This window comes from Orbicella franksi, chromosome 5 (genome assembly GCF_964199315.1).
Source record: "Orbicella franksi chromosome 5, jaOrbFran1.1, whole genome shotgun sequence".
Taxonomy (NCBI): Eukaryota; Metazoa; Cnidaria; class Anthozoa; order Scleractinia; family Merulinidae; genus Orbicella; species Orbicella franksi.
This window is the reverse complement of record NC_138149.1, coordinates 21,399,118-21,418,662: the sequence shown is the minus strand read 5'-3', so window position 1 is coordinate 21,418,662 and position 19,545 is coordinate 21,399,118. Positions and strand designations below refer to the sequence as shown.

The 19,545-nt window shown below is 39.5% G+C and overlaps 2 protein-coding genes across 6 annotated transcripts; one reads left to right on the top strand and one right to left on the bottom strand.

The window, feature by feature from the left end:
- Positions 1-5,497: 5,497 nt before the first annotated feature.
- On the top strand, positions 5,498-10,827 carry LOC145487405 (uncharacterized). Of its 5 annotated transcripts, none has more exons than XM_081466173.1 (3): positions 5,498-6,217; positions 6,316-6,390; positions 8,909-10,827. In XM_081466173.1, the coding sequence occupies exon 3, from the start codon at positions 8,928-8,930 to the stop codon at positions 9,516-9,518; it is 591 nt and encodes a 196-aa protein (XP_081322299.1). In that variant the 5' UTR covers positions 5,498-6,217; positions 6,316-6,390; positions 8,909-8,927; the 3' UTR covers positions 9,519-10,827. The 5 variants fall into 5 exon arrangements, with proteins under 5 accessions (XP_081322299.1, XP_081322301.1, XP_081322298.1 ...); XM_081466175.1 differs by adding an exon at positions 7,611-7,651 and having other exon boundaries at positions 5,498-6,390; XM_081466172.1 differs by having other exon boundaries at positions 5,498-6,390.
- A 4,297-nt stretch (positions 10,828-15,124) lies between these two features.
- LOC145487011 (uncharacterized) lies at positions 15,125-19,541 on the bottom strand. The gene is made up of 6 exons (XM_081465717.1): positions 18,131-19,541; positions 17,720-17,803; positions 17,206-17,373; positions 16,764-16,859; positions 15,822-16,020; positions 15,125-15,511 (listed from the first exon to the last, which is right to left on the bottom strand). The coding sequence occupies exons 1-6, from the start codon at positions 18,131-18,133 to the stop codon at positions 15,363-15,365; spliced, it is 699 nt and encodes a 232-aa protein (XP_081321843.1). The 5' UTR covers positions 18,134-19,541; the 3' UTR covers positions 15,125-15,362.
- Positions 19,542-19,545: the final 4 nt, after the last annotated feature.

Sequence of the window (19,545 nt, the reverse complement as noted above, 5' to 3'; positions counted from 1 at the left end):
GAGTGTCCCCGGAGATGTTTGTATTAAAATTGTTGATTTTCGACTGAAGAAAAATTTACGGGATACAAAATATTTAGTCCAAACATTAACGGGATATGAATTATTTAGCCTCTACCTCAACCTCCCTTCTCCCCACTCCCTCTATAAGGCCTCTATTCCCTTGAGTTTTTTCCACGTGTCTAAATCATAGATGCGAGTCGGGATTTGCGTGGATTTTCGCGGGAAATACGGAAAATGTTGGAAGGATGGATTCTGAAAAATATAGAAATATTTTAGAATATGTCAAAAGCCAGAAATATCCGGCAGGGTCTTCCAAAAACGAAAAGTTAGTTTTGCGAAAATTTTGCAAAAACTTCGAAAATTATTGTAAAAAGAGAAGAAGAAAAAGCTTAAAACTTTAATTTAAAACTTGGAAGAACAATTAGCTCGTCGCTTCCCGAAGCACTTGAGATGGGACAGAAAGACAGTTGCTGGCCCAACGGTGAAAATGATCGCCCACCGTATGACATACGTAACCGGTGAAATACTGCATCGGTTTAAAAAGCTGTATTCTCGTTTGGAATGTTCTCGGTACACAGCCATGTATTGGACGGGGATACCAGTATCACTAAAGATTTACATATACCAAATATTCAGCTCTCCCTTACATTTTAACATTTCCAATCATTTCCTCGTTGAATGGTGAAGTCTTTGTAAATTTCCTTTGCCTTTTTATCTTCGGTCGATTTGGCTACCCTGAATTCAAAAAACGATAACAAACAAACATATTGTAAGGGGATACCCATATCACTAGGGATTTGGGTATCCTCTATATTTTAGCTTTTCTAGTCCTTTCCTTACTCGAATGACCTTTGTCTTTGTAAGCTTACTTTGCCTTTTAATGTTCGGTTCATTTGGTTATACCATGGATTAAAGAAACGATAACAAACAAACACTCTGAAAGGGAATACACATATCACTAGGGATTTGGGTATCCCTCACAGTTTAGCATTTCGATCTAGTCCTTTCCTCGTTGGAATGACTTTCGTCTTTGTAAGTTTTCTTTTCCTTTTAATCTTAGGTGGATTTGCCTACCCTGAATTAAAAAAACAACAAGAGAACGAACAAACACTCGAGAAGGGGATACCCATATCACTAGGGATTTGGGTATCCCTTACATTTCAGCATTTCAATCTAGTCCTCGTTCTTCATTGCAACATTCGTCTTTGCAATTTTGCTTTTTTTTTTTTATCTTTGGTCGATTTGGCTACCCTGAATTAAAGAAACGATAACAAATAAACATTTTAGAAGGGGATACCCATATCACTAGGGATTTGGGTACCCCTAACGTTTTAGCATTTCTAGTCCTTTCCTCATTGGAATGACTTTCGTCTTTGTAAGTCTGCGTTGCTTTTTATCTTCGATCGATTTGGCTACCCTGAATTAAAGAAACGATAACAAACAAACACTCTGGAAGGGGATACCCATATCACTAGGGATTTGGGTATCCCTTACATTTCAGCATTTCTAGTCCATTCCTCATTGGAATGACTTTCGTCTATGTAAGTTTGCTTTGCTTTTTTACCTTCGGTCGATTTGGCTACCTGAAGTAAAGAAACGATAACAAACAAACACCCTACAAAGGGATACCCATATCACTAGGGATTTGGGTATCCCTTACATTGCAGCATTTCGATTCAGTCCTTTCCTCAGTGGAATTAATTTCGTCTTTGTAACGTTGCTTTGCCTTTTAGATTTGGTTACCCTGAATTAAAGAAACAATAACAAGCAGGCACATTGGAAAGGGAAGTAATAGGAGAGATAATCAAGGAAAGAGCGATAAATAAACAAGTCTGAGACAAAGTTTATTTCAGACAGGCAACATACACAGAGGTCAGTCACAGCTTGAGACCTGCATATTGCGTGACGGCCGTATCTCAGTGTGCCCGCTCGCATATTGATTTTATTCAATCGCCGAACTATCCGAGGTTTAGAATGCGCCTTTCTTGTCTAAAATGACGTGCATTTCAAGGGTTATCGATAGGCACTAAGCGCATGTTGATACAACGAACTTTGGCGCGTGAATTTGTATGCCGTTATAAATGCGGACTCGGATCAGACAGTCTTATAAATTGCGACTATTTTCAGCGACGTTATGTGTTTATATCAAGATTAAGAAAGTTTTTATTTATTGAGACAAAGCTTCGTAAGAACATAAATGGTTTTTGAGCAGAATTATGGATGATTTCGCTTGCCCCAGTCTGTGGTATTTAACGCTTTCAGTGTTTTGGGTATCCCTACTGGGGATACCCAAAACACTAGGGATTTGGGTACGGGGGTACCCAAAACACGGGGATACCCAAATCATTGTGACAGCGCTGTCGCCCATCCAGAAAGGGATAGCAAACGTGCAGTGTAATTTACAGAGGGCCTGCTGTGATATATTATATTCAGGGTTATATTACATAAATGACTAGATTTAAGAAATGGTGTTCGTTTGCTTTTTTGCGGTAGTTACATGTTCAATGGTCACTGATACATCGCAATAAAGCGTACGTTCGTACTTTTCCTAGATTGTGAGAGACTGAGGTTTTTGTATAATCTGTAGTTTAAAAGATTACGCGAGTGACGTAGTCTGTTTGAATTAGTAACTGGATTGTCACAGTTGAGGTTGAAGGTTTGTTTTCCAGTACAACAACAACTTTATTTTTATAATTGTATAAACCTTTGCAATTTGTCCACCCGAGTGTAGTGGAGCTAATCCAGTCGGGTGGAACAACAACAGAAATAAAGTACACTTTATCTCTTGTATTGATTATTTTAGCTAATTTTGTATCGGACAATTTTTTGATCAACTGTCACGCAACGGCCGAGGAATAACCGTTCTCAGTCGGCTTCTCCCCCTAATAGCAGGTTTGCGCGTTGTCGTCATTTGACTACAACTACCAGAATTCCTTTCATTTTTTCTTTCTTATTTAAATTTTGAATTCCCAGTGAGGTTTGGATAACAGTTGCCCTAATTAGCATAAGAAACAGAAAAAGTGGAGGATTCTGGTAGTTGTAGTCAAATGACGCCATCATGCAAATCACCTATTGTTGTTGGAATGTCGCTATGTACTGTGTGGCCGTCTGATCGTAAGCACTTTAGCTTGTATACAGGAATCACAGGATTGTATTAAAATGCTCAAATGGCATGTAGCAATTACTGGAGTAAGGATTTTCATTAAAGAATTTGACCGTTTGACCCTCATAACAATCAAAGGAGACCTATCGTCAAACTCCTGGATTAAGTAATATAGAGATGAGACATGTTGGTGAATTTGCAATTACTAGTGTATTTTTAAAGGCTGTCAAAACAAGCCGGGTTCGTACCACGCAAGGTCGCACTTATCTCACAAAGCGTAGGCTTTTTTCGTTGGCTTTTGTTGCACACATATTACAGAATAGCTAGGGTGGCAAAATTGCAGGTGAACAGAGAGTGGTAAAGGCTAAGGGTTCTTGGGTCTCAGAGGACACTCGTGCCAAAGAAATCATAGAGTACTCGTTTCGCTCGTATAAGTTCATTAAGATCCTCGAATAAGACACATTCTCATCAAAGCTTACCACATTAATAGGTCACTTTCCAGCAAACAAATGCTCATCTCCTGGTCGTTTTGAACGCCTGGACGAGTCAAATGCTCATGAAATTTAGCGTTCAAGTTGGCCATAGTACTAATTCGAACATTCGAAGTCAACTCCACTTCAATTTAGTGAAACACCTAACATTAAGGTGGCTGAAAACAGTTTTTGATACCTGTGTTCATTCACCTTTTTCTCTAAAACCCTTGATCCCTCGGTCGCCGAAAATGGCAGCAAGCGAGTTAACAACACAAACTTTGGTTCTTTGATGGTTAAGCTGACGTATGTGCCGTTGCCATGGTAACATGAATAAATATGAACAGGCCTTTAAAATCGGTTTTGTTTATTTGCAGAAAATCTAGTCATTAGATTTTCTTTATAATTTGCATGTAACAAGCTTGTAACGATTCTCACAAGTTAACACCATTTTGCTAATAATTTAACAGAGAGATCTTTAATTATCCCTTGTTGAAGGTTTACTGGAATATCTAGAATTTCCTTTGTTAAAGTTCAATTATTTTCAATACACTGCGTTCAATTATAGAGAAAAATAGCACAGATAGTGCGGGTGTTGAGTAAATAAAATGATCGCTCTATTAACAGCATGTTTGTTTTTTGCAATCCTTGTGCGCGCGCTGAATTGCATCAGCAAAAGCGCGCGCGAAAACTGTGTTCGGCCACCTTAATGGTCGCCTGTGTAAAAGCCACAAAATCATCAATTCGGGCTGGCACGATGCATGCTTTGAGTAGTAACCGCGCAAACACGATAGCGAGGCACGCGCTGACTGCACGGTTACTATTCTAATATGGCGTCGGGCTCGGTTACTATTCCAACATGGTGTCGGGCGCTCTCGTTCGGGCCGACTAATTATGAACAGTGTCTACACCTGAGTGAGTGAATGAGTGAGTGACATATTTGCATATCGGAGTCCCCGTAAGAAACACGTTTCTACGCTTCGCGTAGCCACGAGTTTAAAAACAAGAAATCCTTCTTTTGATCATATAAACGCATGATGACATTTCATTTTAGAGAAGGGATTTCTGGCATGTAATTATTCGTTGCCACACGTGCAAAGAAATTGGTCAGTATAAATAGCTATAATTTATAGTTCTATTAGAGTTTCTGATTTGGCTGTAATCAGTCTAAATACCATCTCTAGAAAATCTGTTAACGGATAGAGCAATATAGTTTCATGAGTTTATGGAAGATAAACTAAGGTTACTTCAAAATACTTGTTATATTCTTTTATTTTTATTTTTTGACGGAATAACCGTTTTAGGATTATAGCCTTTACAAGAATCCGTTCTGTAATCAGCAGTCTGTCATATAATAGTGTTGCAAAATATTTAGGCCTCCTTACTAGGGCGGAGCGTAGAAAACTATTAGCATTTTTTTTCTAGTTGCATTTCATTTCTACCAAGCTAATGGCAGTCCAAGATCTGTAAGATGATCAATACTCTCGCCTTTCTGTGTGCTATAGAACAACTTACAACTTTTTTTTCAGGCTTCATTTTCACTTTTGTCTGAGTAGTGTTCATAACTTGGATGATCACTCTTATCTTCATTTATTAATCCGGTGTGGAAATATATGATTTTCATCTATCCACAGTCATTTACAAAACCAAGGTAATTTTTCACCTGCATGGCCAATGAAAAAGTTTTGACAAAAACGGAGAATGAAGTAATTATAGTTCGACGCAAATACATGCACGTACTCCGACGCCAAGCGCGTGAAAATATCTGCGAGCAAGGCGCAATTGGTTTTAATTTTGCTTCTCACTGGTTGACAAGAGTGAAGCTGACTAATCAGTGATCTCAAAACAAATGTGACTGGCTTTCCATCTTCAAAGAAAAGCTACTCTAAAGAAATTGGTAGTACTGAAAATAGATAACATTGACGTTTGAGTTTTAGTGATTGTTTCATTCTCTCAAAGAACAATTGTTGGGGACGCTGACCAAAATCCACTCAAAATCATTCCAGCAGGGCGTCTATTTCTTTTTCCGAGAAAGAACGGAAATCATTGCAGTTGACCTTACTGACAGAATGATCTGGACCTCTTTCAAAACGTGTCAGCAGGAAAATATTTTTTATGTAGTATCAGGCCCAGTTCAGACGTCGTGCTTCTGCCGTGCCGAACTAAATTCAGGAATTAAGTTCGACAAAAGCACGGCAGAAGCACGGCGTCTGAATCAAACTTTTGAATTAAGTTCGGCAAGCAATTAAGTTCGACAAGCTCTGCCGTGCTACACGACTCTGGCACGGCAGCGATTCAAACGTCGTGCTTCTGTCGCGCCAAACTAAATTCATAAATTATGTCAGTGTGTTTTGGCGAGATTTCGTTCCCTCGGGGAGTTAGGAGGAGAATTGTTACGAGGCTTCAGTATACCCTGGATTTGATTCGACTCTGGCACGACGTCTGAATCAGAGTTGATTTCCTGCCGTGCTACAGTCGAACCAAATTGCAATTTAGTTCGGCACGGCAGAAGCACGACGTCTGAACTGGGCCTCAGTCAGTCGTTAGCCAACATTACAAGATGCAGGCACGTCTTATCTGATCACATTACATATAGCATACTTTCTAGACGGTTTGTAGGACGCTGGGACGCCCCCTAAACCAGGTGAAAAACACTTGAATACTTCAACCTCGATTTCAGGAGCTGTGTCACGTTGCCTTGCTCTTCTTTCGGCACACTTGTTTATTTTCTTGTTCTTGCAGATTGGGCGCATTGCTGACTGAAGTGTGCAGGACTTCCAAGATATCCACCACACTGAGTTTCAAGCGTTGTTAACAGTAGGTGTTCCTTTACATGTACTTGATAATACTCGGGAAGCGCTCAATAAGAGCCTGCCTGCTCAGACGGAAAATGTTAATGCTGTTGTTTACTCTGTTACCAGATCTTTTGTTGCTCTTGCAGAGACATACTTTTTTAAGCTAACCTAGCTTTATCTGTCTTGACTTGTAGCTGAATTTTTAAGCGCACAGGTTTAAGGAAATAGAAATTTATTCCACGAATTTGCGAGTTGTTGCACATTTGGTTTCTGAAGATGTTGGCTGGTTATCCATCGCGTTTTAAACGACCTAATCCAGCTAACTGCTCATGCTGGATTTATCCCTGACGAAGAGCACTTTCAGAGGAGGGGGCATCAGTTTGTACAAAAGAGCTGCACCGACTGATGTCAAAAGATTGAATACCTTTCTTAGAATCGGCTTATTTTAATTCGCAATACGCCTTACTGAAATTTGACGAGGGCAAAGTGAGTTACAGTTTTATGGGAATTTTCTCACCGGACTCATTCATTAATCACCATGAGACTGGTATTGCGATCTTCCAGTTCTTTAGTGGGCATTTTGAACCCATTTCGTACTAAACAAGAAAAAAAGAACTAGAAAAGGAAGGGAAATATAAAACAGGCTGCGGGATTGGATCTGTTTACATTTCAGAGAAGGTAATTCATGACTATGCTAATTAGTCTACCAAAAGTGTTAACTTACGTTAACTAATTTTACAATTTTATGGAAAGCGACGTAGACGTCGACGAGTAGTGCGTCGGACGTCATTTTTATCGTAGAATCACAGTTGTACTCTGAAGAGATTTGAAAGTTCGCCTCTAAATAACGTACCTTCAAAATCATGCAAGTGCTGATTGTTTTACTTTCAAGGAACTGTTCTCAGGGTCTATAGCACAGATAGCTCTTAGCCCTAGTGTAACGCTAACAGGAGAGTTAAGGAGCGGAAATACGAGCAATATTTTTGTCAAACTTGTCGCGCAACAGTGATGCCGTGATAGTTTTTGTCTAATGCAAACTCGACGTCCTCTGTGGTTTCTTTTTTCCGGACCGAATAGTGGTATTTTCCGCCGAATCCGCCATGTTTGTTGACATTTGATGACAAGAGAGCTCGACCACGAATACGTCATTTTCACGGACCAATCACAGACGTTGTTCGTGAAAATGTTGCGTGACCCTCTGTGCACTGATGCTGAAAGTACTGCCTTGATATTCTTTCTCAGCCTCTTCTGGATCTCTAAAGAAGTAAAGATCAGGAATATCAGTAGGTGTTCCTTTACATGTACTTGATAATACTCGGGAAGCGCTCAACAAGAGCCTGCTCATAAGGAAAATGCTAATACTGTTGTTTACTCTGTTACCAGATCTTTTGTTGCTCTTGCAGAGACATACTTTTGTAAGCCAACATAGCTTTATCTGTCCTGACTTGTGGCTGAACTTTTAAGCGCACAGAGTTTAAGGAAACAGAAATTCATTCAACGTATTTTCGAGTTGCTGCACATTTGGTGCTTGTCCCCCGTCCGATTTTAAAGGTCCTAATCCAGTTAACTGCTCATCTGATAATCCCTATCGAAGAGCACTTTCAGGGGAGAGGAGATCAGTTTGTCCAAATGAGCTGCACTGTTTAGTTTGTCGAAACATTAAATATCAGAGTCCCTTTTCTATCAGAGTATTTGAAATTATGCAAGTATGCTGATTGTTTTGCTTGCAAGGAACTGTTCTCAATAAAGTGGAGAACTCCAAACCCTGGTGTAACACTAACAAGAGAGTTCAGTAACCTTTACTATAGTTATCATCATTCGCTTTTCGCGGTGAGCGGTTGTACAAAATACATTCAAAACCATTCGAGTATGGCCATCAATTTGTTTTTCGAGAATGAACTGAAATTAATGGAAAAGCAGACCGCACACCTTGATCCGGAAAATGCAGAATAGCGGTGCATCGTCTACCGTTCGTTTTCTTCCATTTATTCACTTTCTTGTGAGAGAGTTTGATAACCTTCAGTTGTTAAACTGCTCAAAAATTACATTGACTTTAGAGACGTCCTTCAGAGTTAACGAGTAGGAAATTCAATGGAAAGCACCTCACTGGGCCATAAAAGATATAGTTTTGTTAAGTAGGTATAGTAAATGACACAACTCTAACGCCGATGATTTTATTTATGCGTTAATCAATTTGGCAACTGAAATTAGATGAAGGCAAAATGAGTGTTATGACTTTTTCACCAGGCGTCTTCTAACGTTATCTTTCAACTGATTTGGTGATCTCTTATGCATCTTTCATTTCATTTTTAACCCGTAAATCTCCAACGAGCAGCGATCATTATCCAGATGCAAGATGAGTAAGTTTGGATGACTCCTAATACTAGGTCGTTCCGACTCCGCTGGAAGTCTCGAAAGCATTTTCGTTCTATTTGTATTAAGTTGTGAAAAAATTAAAACGCGTCTGCACCGATTAGTCACAGTAGTAAAATCAAGAATATATTATTTGAGATTCAAACGCAAGCTCTGTTATCTTGTAGACAAACCGAAGCCCACAATATGGCGGCACTTATTGGGGAAAGAGTTGGAATAAAAAGGACAGGGAGCAAGGCTACAGTGCCCGAGAACCCAACAGCGAAACTGATGTACTACCTTCACTGTGTGGCACACGTTATTCAGCTCGACAATCCGAATCTCAGCAGGCTGAGGAACTACGAGAGGTACTACTTACTAAGCGACGCAGAAATAGACGCCTTGTTGGCACTGGTCCTAATTTTCAGCCCAGATGAGCTGATTGGTAAAGTATTCTTCCCCAGCGAGGACTGTAGGGGAAGCACCAACCAATTCTTTGAGTTGAGTTCGGTCACTCACATGTTAGCTGTGTCAGACAACGTTCTGATTGGAGGAGAAAGGAAGAGAGTAGCTAACATTATGTTCTTTAAGAGATGCTGGTTGGAAGGCAACTTCATTTCACCTTTGAGGTCATTTGAGGGTCGTCTGCAAAGGCTGGCACGGGGTCTACCAGGCAGAGCACCATCTCGCCCCAGAGCACCCTCTCGCCTCAGAGTATTATATCCACCAAGATCATACTCTTCTATACCGGAAAGACCTGACTCTCCTTCTTCGTCATGTTGTTGCAACATTTTGTAGAGAAGTAAATTTGCTGTCAGACACCACAGTCTCGGCAGAAAAGACTGAAGTCGAACACGTACATAGATGATTTTTAGTTTCCCTGACGAGGATTTCTCAGTTATACTGATTGTTTTGTTTTTTACTTTGGATTCAGTACATAATTACTGAACAGCAATATTTTCAAGCAATTGCAATCAGTGGAGTTTTATGTCAAAATGCAGTGAAAGCAGAAACCACTGAAGTCTACTAGGACTATTACTTGTACGGACGCATACGTACTTGGTAGATAGGTTCCATAACGGATCAATGGGTTGTATTTTCTATACTTTGTGCTCAGTGCATAATTATTGGACAACAATTCTTTGTAGTATTCATCGAAGTTTAATGTTCGTTAAACAGAAATCACAGCAAAACGTCTTAATTCCATAGCTGATTACTGAGATGGGCCTGGGATGTATCTTTTATATTTAGTGTTCAGTCATACAGTACATAATTACCGGATAACAATCCATTTTTTTTTGTGGTGATCAAGGAAGTTAATGTGAGACAGCAGTTACAGCAAAAACGACTGAACGAATACATTACATGTAATTGATGTTTTTATAACGGATTATTGGGTTGTATTTTCTGTAATTTGTATTCGGTGCATCATTAATTACTGGATAGCAATATTGTAGAGTAATAAACGCAGTTTAATATCAGACCGAGTAGTTATTGCTGACACAACTGAGGTCTATTCATATAGTATTCGCTTGCAGCAGAATAGCCGATAATTAAGAGTTTCCATAACGGATTACTTGGTTGTGTTTTCTATAGTTTTTCATCCCCAGAACCGCTGAATTGTCATATTTTGTAGTAATCAACGCAATTATATGCCATAAAAAGCATTTCGAGAGCACTAACAAGTAAAGTTTATTTAGAGCATTTCTTACACGAACGCAGAAATAGATAATTGATAGTTTTCCTGGCCGCAAGGAACCACTGGGCTCCATTTTCTAGCTGTTATTTTGTATTCAGTACATAATTGCTGAAGTGTAGTATTTTGCGGTATCTAAATCAACCTTATTTGATGTCACATATTTCAGTTACTAACCAACACATCCATAGAAAATGATTTGGTAGCCATCACCAGAAGTAAGTCTCGAGGTACGAGATTGTAACCACTTTGGCCCGCTCTCCAAATTATTGGAGTGTCATTAACGTTGCTGTATTCAATAAATATTTATGCAGCAATTGCAAGATTGTGTTAGCAGTAATGAATTTGTACGATGTTAATTGCTGAATTACATAATCAGTGGAGAATTAATTTGCCCCTCATAACGAAAAAAACGACACTTGAATGTTTTTGAATTTTCGTGAAATGGTTAGGACCTTCTGATGGACAAATCCACCGGAGATCTCTCAACTTTATATTTTCTTAGCTAAGGTACTTGCTGAAACATTTTTTTGTGTAGTTTTGACAAAAACAGGATCAATTGAAACTGAAAGAAAGTGTGTGTCGTTTAGCACTCTATTGCAGTAACTGTTTGGGAAGGTTTCGATTTACTCAGTCGATTCACTCCATGAACAGAAACGAGCAAAAGATGAGTTGGGAAAGGGAGTTGAGCACACAGACAAGTGCAGGCACAAAATTTGAAAGCGGAGAATGAATGGACGGCAAAGTCGAAGTATACTTAGCCACAACGTGGCCAATTCTAACGTGAAATGGGGCCGCCTGCACACCTGAGAGAGCGGCTCTATTCGTTATGTTTCTTTTCATCTATAGTAACGAGAAAGCTAGGAGGGCTTGATAAACGACAACTGAAAAGAAGACTGAAGATTGAAAAATGTCGGCGAACGCCTCTGATTCAGCAGACCAGTACAGTGAAAATGTATCTAGGCACGAAAGTTGAAATCACCTTGCAATGGCTGGAGCGAACGCGTAAGATTTAGTAAGCTTTATACCTGGCGGCTCGGTTACCAGTCGAGTATCAGGGTGTGTTTCATCATACAAAGGTACGTGATGGAAGAACTGAGATTGGATATGGCCGGGAAGGTTTCAGGGCCAATAACATTGGTTCGAACTGTCGTTTAAAGAGGCAATGTCTTAGTGATTTTTTACAACTGAGTAGTTTTGTTGAAAACGAAATAATAGAGCACCAAGAGCAAACTGCAAACTGTTTCCTCGAAATAACAAGCCATGATTTTCTTTGGTGATTTTTTCAAATAGCCTTGAAGAAAAAGGGCTTTTTTAAAAGTTGAAACCCAATTCCACCAAGCCTATTAGCAGCCAAAGATGATAAATAAACACTCCTCCCAGTGGGCACTGAAAGAACAAATATAAAAGCTTGCAACTGTTTGGTAAAGCCAAAACCAATGTAATTACTCTGCCTGACAGACCAATAACAAAAGGAGAAATCAGATAATGAACAAATCAGAATTCGTTGCAAATACAGTCGACTCCCGATAACTCAACCCTGGCTAACTCGAACCTCTGGATTTCCGTCATACATTTACTGCAGTTTCACCCTCGGTAACTCGTATACTTTATAACTCGGACCTCCTGCGCCAGCTCGAAACAATTTTTGTTTCCCTTCAGGTCATTCTCTACATTTTTACCCTCGACAACTCGAACCACGTGCAATAAGTCACGATTGATTTTGATTTTGCTCCTCATTGGTTGACATAAAAGTGGCGGCAGTTTTTCCCACCAATCGTAAGGCGTAGCACGCGGAATACCGTATGATTAAACGATCTGGACCTCTTTCAACCAGTATCAGTTACTCCAGTGGTGATTAAAGGGGTAGCGGTATCATGGGAATTATCCCACATTTCGACCAAAATTTATTAAATCAACTTTCAGAGGCCTTTTCATTTATGACTTGGTTCTGGATCACCAGTGAGATGAAATCAAGTAAACTGTTGAGGAAGAAACAAACCAGAGTAACTTTTTCCAACTTCATCTGAGACGCAAGAGAAGAACTTGAAAACGTCGGCCCGAATTTATCGGGTTAGCACTCATTTTTATCTCGGCTATGCGTAACCAAAAACATTTCAAAATAGTTTTCGTGAGCAAAATTGGCCGTTTTGAAGAAAATTTGGCTATTATTTTTCGTTTGTTATGGGAAAACAGGTCTCAGACTTTTGATTCCAGAGTTTACTAACAGTCCATGACACTGCCCCTTTGAGTTAAGGTGGTTCGATACAGTTTTTTTCTGGACCATACCTATCGTTTTCAATTGGCGTTTTACCAACCTTCCCTTAATCTGATCGATGTGAAAATTACACCAGTTTTTGGAAAAAGATTGAAGTTTGGTTAAATATGTTTTCTAAGGTAATCGTTATGATTCACTCAGATTTCTTCTTTCAGAAAGGGGGCATTAAATGAGTTGCGAAAGTTCGCTTCTTCATACGGGGTAATCTAATTTTTTGTGTATTTACATGTAACGCGTACATATATTCCTGTTATTTTTCGCAAAAGTAGTTTCTAGAATGGAAACTATTTGGCCTGTTTGCTATCTCTTTCGGTGTTATGTTTTTTCCGCTTCCGTCACATTCCTCGAAACTTGGTTTTAGATCGGAAGAGCGTTTTAGAACCAAGACGTTGCAGTTTCTTATCTCTTTTGCTGTGAGGTTAATTTCATACAATTCCACTCTGCTAACTTCCGCTCTCGTGACCTTCCCCGAAACTCGCTTTAAGAAAAATGGTGGAATATTTCCCCCCCGCTTTATCTTCCCAAAGACAGGCGTAGGCTAAAACATCGCTGAGAGCGTTTTAGAATAAGAAGCTTACTTGAATGTATGCTTCCATACTCATGTTAATCTGCATGGAACAAACGCTTTCAGAACGGAGCATTGCAGTTTGTCATCTCTTTTGATGTTACGTTAATCGCATATCCTTCTGCTCTCGTGACCTTTCCCGAAACTCGCTTGCCGGAGGGAAGATCAGGAGAGTTTTCGAACAAGGTTAATGTTTGTGGAATGGAACATTTTCCTCCCGCTATACCTTCCCATAGACACGAAAGCTTTTAAAGCATCGCTGTGTGCGTTTTAGATCGTTTTAAATTCCTAGCACGCTTGTAGAGCGTAGAACAGATACTCAGTCCACAAGAAACGCATATCTCATGTTATGTTTTGTTGGTGTTGTGTTAATTTCATATCACTTTGCTCACTTCCCCAGTAACCCGCTTTACGATACTCGGTCGAGCCAGGACTCGAGCCTGGACTCGAGTCAGGACTCGAGCTAAGACTCGAGCCAGGACTCGAGCTAGGACTCGGGCCACGACTCGAGCCAGGACTCGAGCCTGGACTCGAACCAGGACTCCAGCTTGGACTCGAGCCAGGACTCGAGTTAGGACTCGAATAAGGACTCCAGCTGGGACTCGCGCCGGCACTCGAGTCTAAAACTGCAAGCCGGTCTTTTTTTTTTTCGTCGACTTAGTTTGTGCCAAATGGGGGTCATTATTCCAGGCATCCAAGCGCAGACCGAGGAAACTGGAAATGAGAATCACGACAACCCTCGAAACGCGACAGGGGAGCAGACGACTAAGCAATTTTGTGGAACGAGTTACGAATGATGTTATTGTACCGAAGCCAGGCAAAACAGGTCTGTGTCACAAAAAGAAACGGAGATGATAACGAGCTGGAATCCCTTAAAATAATGCAGAGGAGGGAGTTTCACAACTCAAAAGAAATCCATCGCAGAATTGTATTAGCTGCACCTTCAAATTCCCTCTCCAAAGACAACTAGAAGTCTCAGCCTCAACCACAAAAGAAAGCAAGGCCTTCCATCATTGATTCAGGCGACGAGAATTGAACTTTTATGCATGAAGTAGACTGTTTTCATTCTGACTTCTGTGACTTCAGAATGAGTTTTCGTCACGTGACATCGTTTTGCATACTAAATGAGATGTATAGGCATTTTCGGTTGCGCTATGTTTAACAAACCGGCTACTGGAACAATACACCAAACTCTAAAATTTAAGGGGATAACATTATGGGATTTCAAAACGGATCTAATAAAGTGGCAATTGAACTTCGTGTCGTGCAATTTGGTCTGAAATCATACTTGTGATTTCAAATGGGCGCTCGTTCGATTTTGAAAGCGCGCGTATGATTTCAGACCAAATTGCACTCCACTTGGTTCAATTACTATTATGAATTGGAACCCACTCAGCCCTATTACCATTACTTATCAAACATTTCCGTCATTGGCGTAACAAAATGAATAATATACTTCATGTTTTTGAACCTCTCGAGGGTAGTGTAATATTCAGTGAGACGAATGAGGTAAAAAGAGGAAGAAACTTGGACCCTAATAATGGTGGCAGTTTATTGGAAACAACAATAATTGTAACTGAACACGTGTCCTAGCTGGTCTTTTTTCTTCAGTTCTAGAAATCGTCAGGGCCGTTTTTCCTTGCGTCACCGGGACAATCTTCTACTGGCAATTTTTTGACATTTTGGACTAAAGGAAATTCTGAAAGACGAATGAACGAATTGTTGGTATGAATGAACTTTCCCTTGGAATCGCAACTGTTGAATTCTCTTGAATTTGCGACTGTTCAATTCTCTTTAATTTGCGACTGTCTTCCATGCAATAATTTCGCGCACCGTACTATTGGGTTAAAGCAATTCTTGAGAACTCTAACGCGCGTTAGTAATAATATAGAGACAAGTTAAGACTATGGTGAACTAAATGGCTTTATTTGCCTGGCTTACTTAATTAAATCATACAGTACTACGGTGTTAACCACAGATTTACGCGGTGAACAACAGTCAAATTAAACAAAATGCTATAACTGATTGCTCTGCGAAGCGAAGAATTTATGTATTAGCGGAAACGTGACATAAATTTCTCGGCAAAAGCAGGGAAAGCGAGCTTTATCCAAGGGCGACCAAGGCCCATGCACAGAGAGTATTGCACACATTGGAGCAAACTTTACGGCAGAACCAACCAGCACAAATCCTTACGCATACAGGGCGACACACCAAGCGACAGACAAAACGCCTCACGAGGTTACGTTTGGACCCTAAACAGAAAAGAAACAAAACCTAAACCTTTACAACTTAGAACTCTTTTAGAATAGTAATTTTAGGCGCTAGTAAACATCAACTGTTCAAGACTGTACTTCATGCGCACTACCTCTCTGAATCGCAAATGATGCAAATTATCATGATACTGATCAAAATAAGAAGATAAATGAGTGGATAAAAAGATTCAATTTATCTCATATCAATCTCACGTGCTGAAAAACTAGATCGCACACTAAGTGATACAAATCGATAATTAATCATAAATAATGTATTGTTACAGTCAATCTCTCAATTGTTTTCACTTACGTTTCGCGGGCTCTGTTTTCGTGGGTTTTACAGCGGTAGTTGAATCCACCTTCCCCTCTACCACGACGTAAATGGGAATTTTCTCGCACAGATCCGCCATTTCATCACTCAGTTCAGAACGGTCTTCAAGAGTTCCGACAACCTTCAACTTCAGTTCAATCTGCTCTCTTGGTATCTCAACCTGACCGCCTTTGCCTCCCTAGTCAGAAAGTGACATAAAAGAAAATATATTTTAGCGATGAAGGCGAATGCTTTCTGTTTTTACATTTATCTTCGGTACTATTATCCTCGGTACTATTCATGAAAGAATAGTTCCGAAGAGGTCTCAAACCGTCCTGTTATATTTCAAGAAAAAGTTCATTTTGTCACTTAACCAATATCTTCTGTATAGTTCATTTCTTTTGTCCTGGTCATCGGCAATGGGATTAACCGTTAGCCTTAAAACTGTTCAAAAATTTAGCATTCAAGTGTAAATATTTGAAAATTACAACCGTTAGCCATAACAATGTTAACTTTGACAGAACATAGCAAACTATCATTTTCAGGTTTCCTTCATTTTAATGGTAATCCTGCACGTGGCCAAAATGACTCAAAATCACGTGACTGAGCTCCTTCAATATTCGGCAGTAATTCGTATGATAATAACCTTTTTCTTCGCGAAATGGTCCTAAGAGCTTTAATATGTTTGTCAGTAATCAAAATAATTTTTTAACTTTTTTTATACAATGAAAATTATTTTTTAACCTTTTGAAACAAGCCGTACAAAAGACAAAATATTAATCGTTCGTCATAAGTCACCATCCCATTGAGACTCTGTTAGTCAGCTTGCCTTAGCTATAAAGGAAGAGACTATACTCAGGGAGTGCGGGAAATTTATTTGTTTCATTTCGAATGCTATCACGGTTCGTTACTGTGGAGTAAGCAATACAAACTTGAAGTTACCAGCAGTTTCACTAAGGCGGCTGGCTTAGGAACATCATCGGTTGAATCGCTCAAAAAGCAGGAATTGGTCGCTGGCAAATGGACCATGGTCATATTCTGCAAAACAAGGTCATACGTGATTTGCTAAAAATTACGACAGCTTTTGAATTAAAGTGGCTAATCAGTAGTGAAGAGGGCTTAGGGTTTAAGTTGACATAAGGAAGGCAGTTTTCTTAAATAATTAATCTTAACTCAAAACTGGTTTGTTTAAGTCTATATAGACTATTGATTTCTTGGTTTTATCAATGTTAGTATCCACGATTTCCGGTAGATTCTGATTTACACCCACAGAGACACCAAGAGAGGTGAAACTTATAGCATAAGAAAGTCCTTGGTCAACAGACATTAGAATAACCTGTAGTATATGTAGTATAATACATGAACAGTTCAATCATGTTATAACCTTCTTAAAGTCATAGACGATATCTCCCGCTTCGTCATCGGGTGAAGTCTTTGGCACGTGAAAAGTCTCTGTTTCTTTCTCAGTGTCAACTTCAACCTGTTCCTCATAATCCTTGCCGTCTTTGTTCATCTTCAATGTGTATTTTGACACTGGTTTACTAACGGGATCCTGCTTAATATGAAAAATAATTACATATCAGAGTAACTCTTTGCTCTTTTAATATTTAGGAAGAACACTTCGGCGTAAGTTATATATTTGGTGCATGCAAGACATCAGTTGCCGGCGTTTACTGCTCAGCATCACAAAGATTAATTGCCGAATGATTAACTTCTCCGTTTCCCACATCATATTTCGCGGCAACTTAAGAGCTGTTGGAAGGTTGTTTCGAAATCCTTTCTCTTTTGGAAGCTGTTACTCGTGAGGGTAAGACGATCGTAAACTTTATATCGCTTCTACGATACATAATAACGCTGTACAAACTTTAAGTTAATGTGTAACAATCACTCTTATGTACCTCTTTGTCTTCACATTTACAGACAGTCGCCGCAGATGAGGCAGCAACAAAGACGGCAAAACACAGAAGGAAGACATTGAACTCCTGGTGAAAGGAAAGAGAAAATGTATCAGATATTTTTTCCAGCGGAGGTCGCTAAAAAGCAAGCCAACAGCGACTTTCGTATCCTTATAGACTGCACACAAAACATACATTTTATGGGTATGGTCAAGCTTTTAACTGCACAGGATAACAAGGCACGAATAACTAACCAAGGCCGGTATGGATTTTACTTCACATTTCTCTTGGTTAGACAATGGAGGTGATAGAATTCACTCGAAGGTAAATGAAACAATTTGATGCATGCACTACATACTGCTATACGCTTTCTCCACGCTAAAGCCAACTATTAATTTTCTCACAAAAACTTACCATTTCTTTACTCTTGTAACAAAATGGCGACAGTTCTTCGTTCTTCTTTTAGCAGAGGACTTGTACCTTTCTCGATTGAGAATGGCTGCAAATCCAACGGCGAACCTTTTTTATACTATTTGACGGCAGCCGAATGTTTCCTCATATTCAACTTGATATTAAGGATGTATTAGTATTTTACACCTGACTCCATCGTTTCATCTCGTCTACTGTGACATTGACCTCGTATTAGTGTTAACACTTCTTATTTTTTAATGGCAGTCTTCCGGACTCATCCTTTCCAGTCCCAGAAATGGTTGTTTCTGACAGCAAAATTGGCTTATATTTAAAATTTAAAAACACGTACACAAATTCAGGTAAAGACTTGGTGCGGTTTTCTGTTGGATATTTCTTGCAGCGCATGAGAATTCAATGTCACGTCTCAGTACATCCATCTTGACTTGGAGTTCTATCAGTTTAGTGCTTCCTTTAGCCATCACAGTATTGCGCATATGCTGAAACTATTTATGCCAGATCTCTAAGTTCCCAAAGTAATAAACTTGGATCGTCACCGACTTTAGCATTTAGCAGGCTTTTTATATCGCAACTTTTGAGGGGAGAGGGGGAGGGGGGCGGGTTCGCTGAAACTCTTATCACATGTGCGTCGATTCATGTCAGTAAAGTAAAATGTTCTCAGTGTACATGGAGGGAAGCAGAAAGGAATAACTCTTTTTGGAATGAACTGATGTAACACCAGAGCATTATAATTACTCTGTAAGAACAAAAATCGAATGTAGCTCGAATCAGCTTTTTCTATCTTTTACTTCTATTGCCGCTTCTCGTAACAGATTTAATTGAGCAGAAACAAATTACCGCAGTTGAGAATCCCATCCACCTTATCATAAATCAACGACAGACGTTTTTACAGCAATTGGGCCTTAATCTGTCCCTTCACTTATCCTGCAAAAAGTCTTTAAATTTCTTATGTCTTCCATGCAGTGTCAGAGGTATACTTTGATAATTCTGGAAGAAATGCAGACTGTTCCCCATTCGATCCGGCCTATGTTTTGCCCCTTTGTTGTCTCAGGAAAATTAATTACGTCTCAGTTTAAGATGCAAGCTGCTTCGGTCCTTCCTTCATGTCTTGATGAAAATGATCCCGCTCACAAGAGCTTCGAAAACTTCAAGCTCGTGATTTAGTTTGTCACGCTAGAAGCCAAAATGTGTAAATGCAAAGTCATAGAAACTTTTCGTCTATTCTGTACGCAGCACTAAATCTTGAAAATCACATTTGTTGCATAATCATTTGCCAGCGGGAAGTCAGCATTGCTTCCGTCTTAAAGTGCCACTATGATGAAATTCTCGATATCCATTTTTTTACATTGTCGTACACAATAGGTCTTTCCTAGATATCTTGCCAAGTTTCAATCCATTAC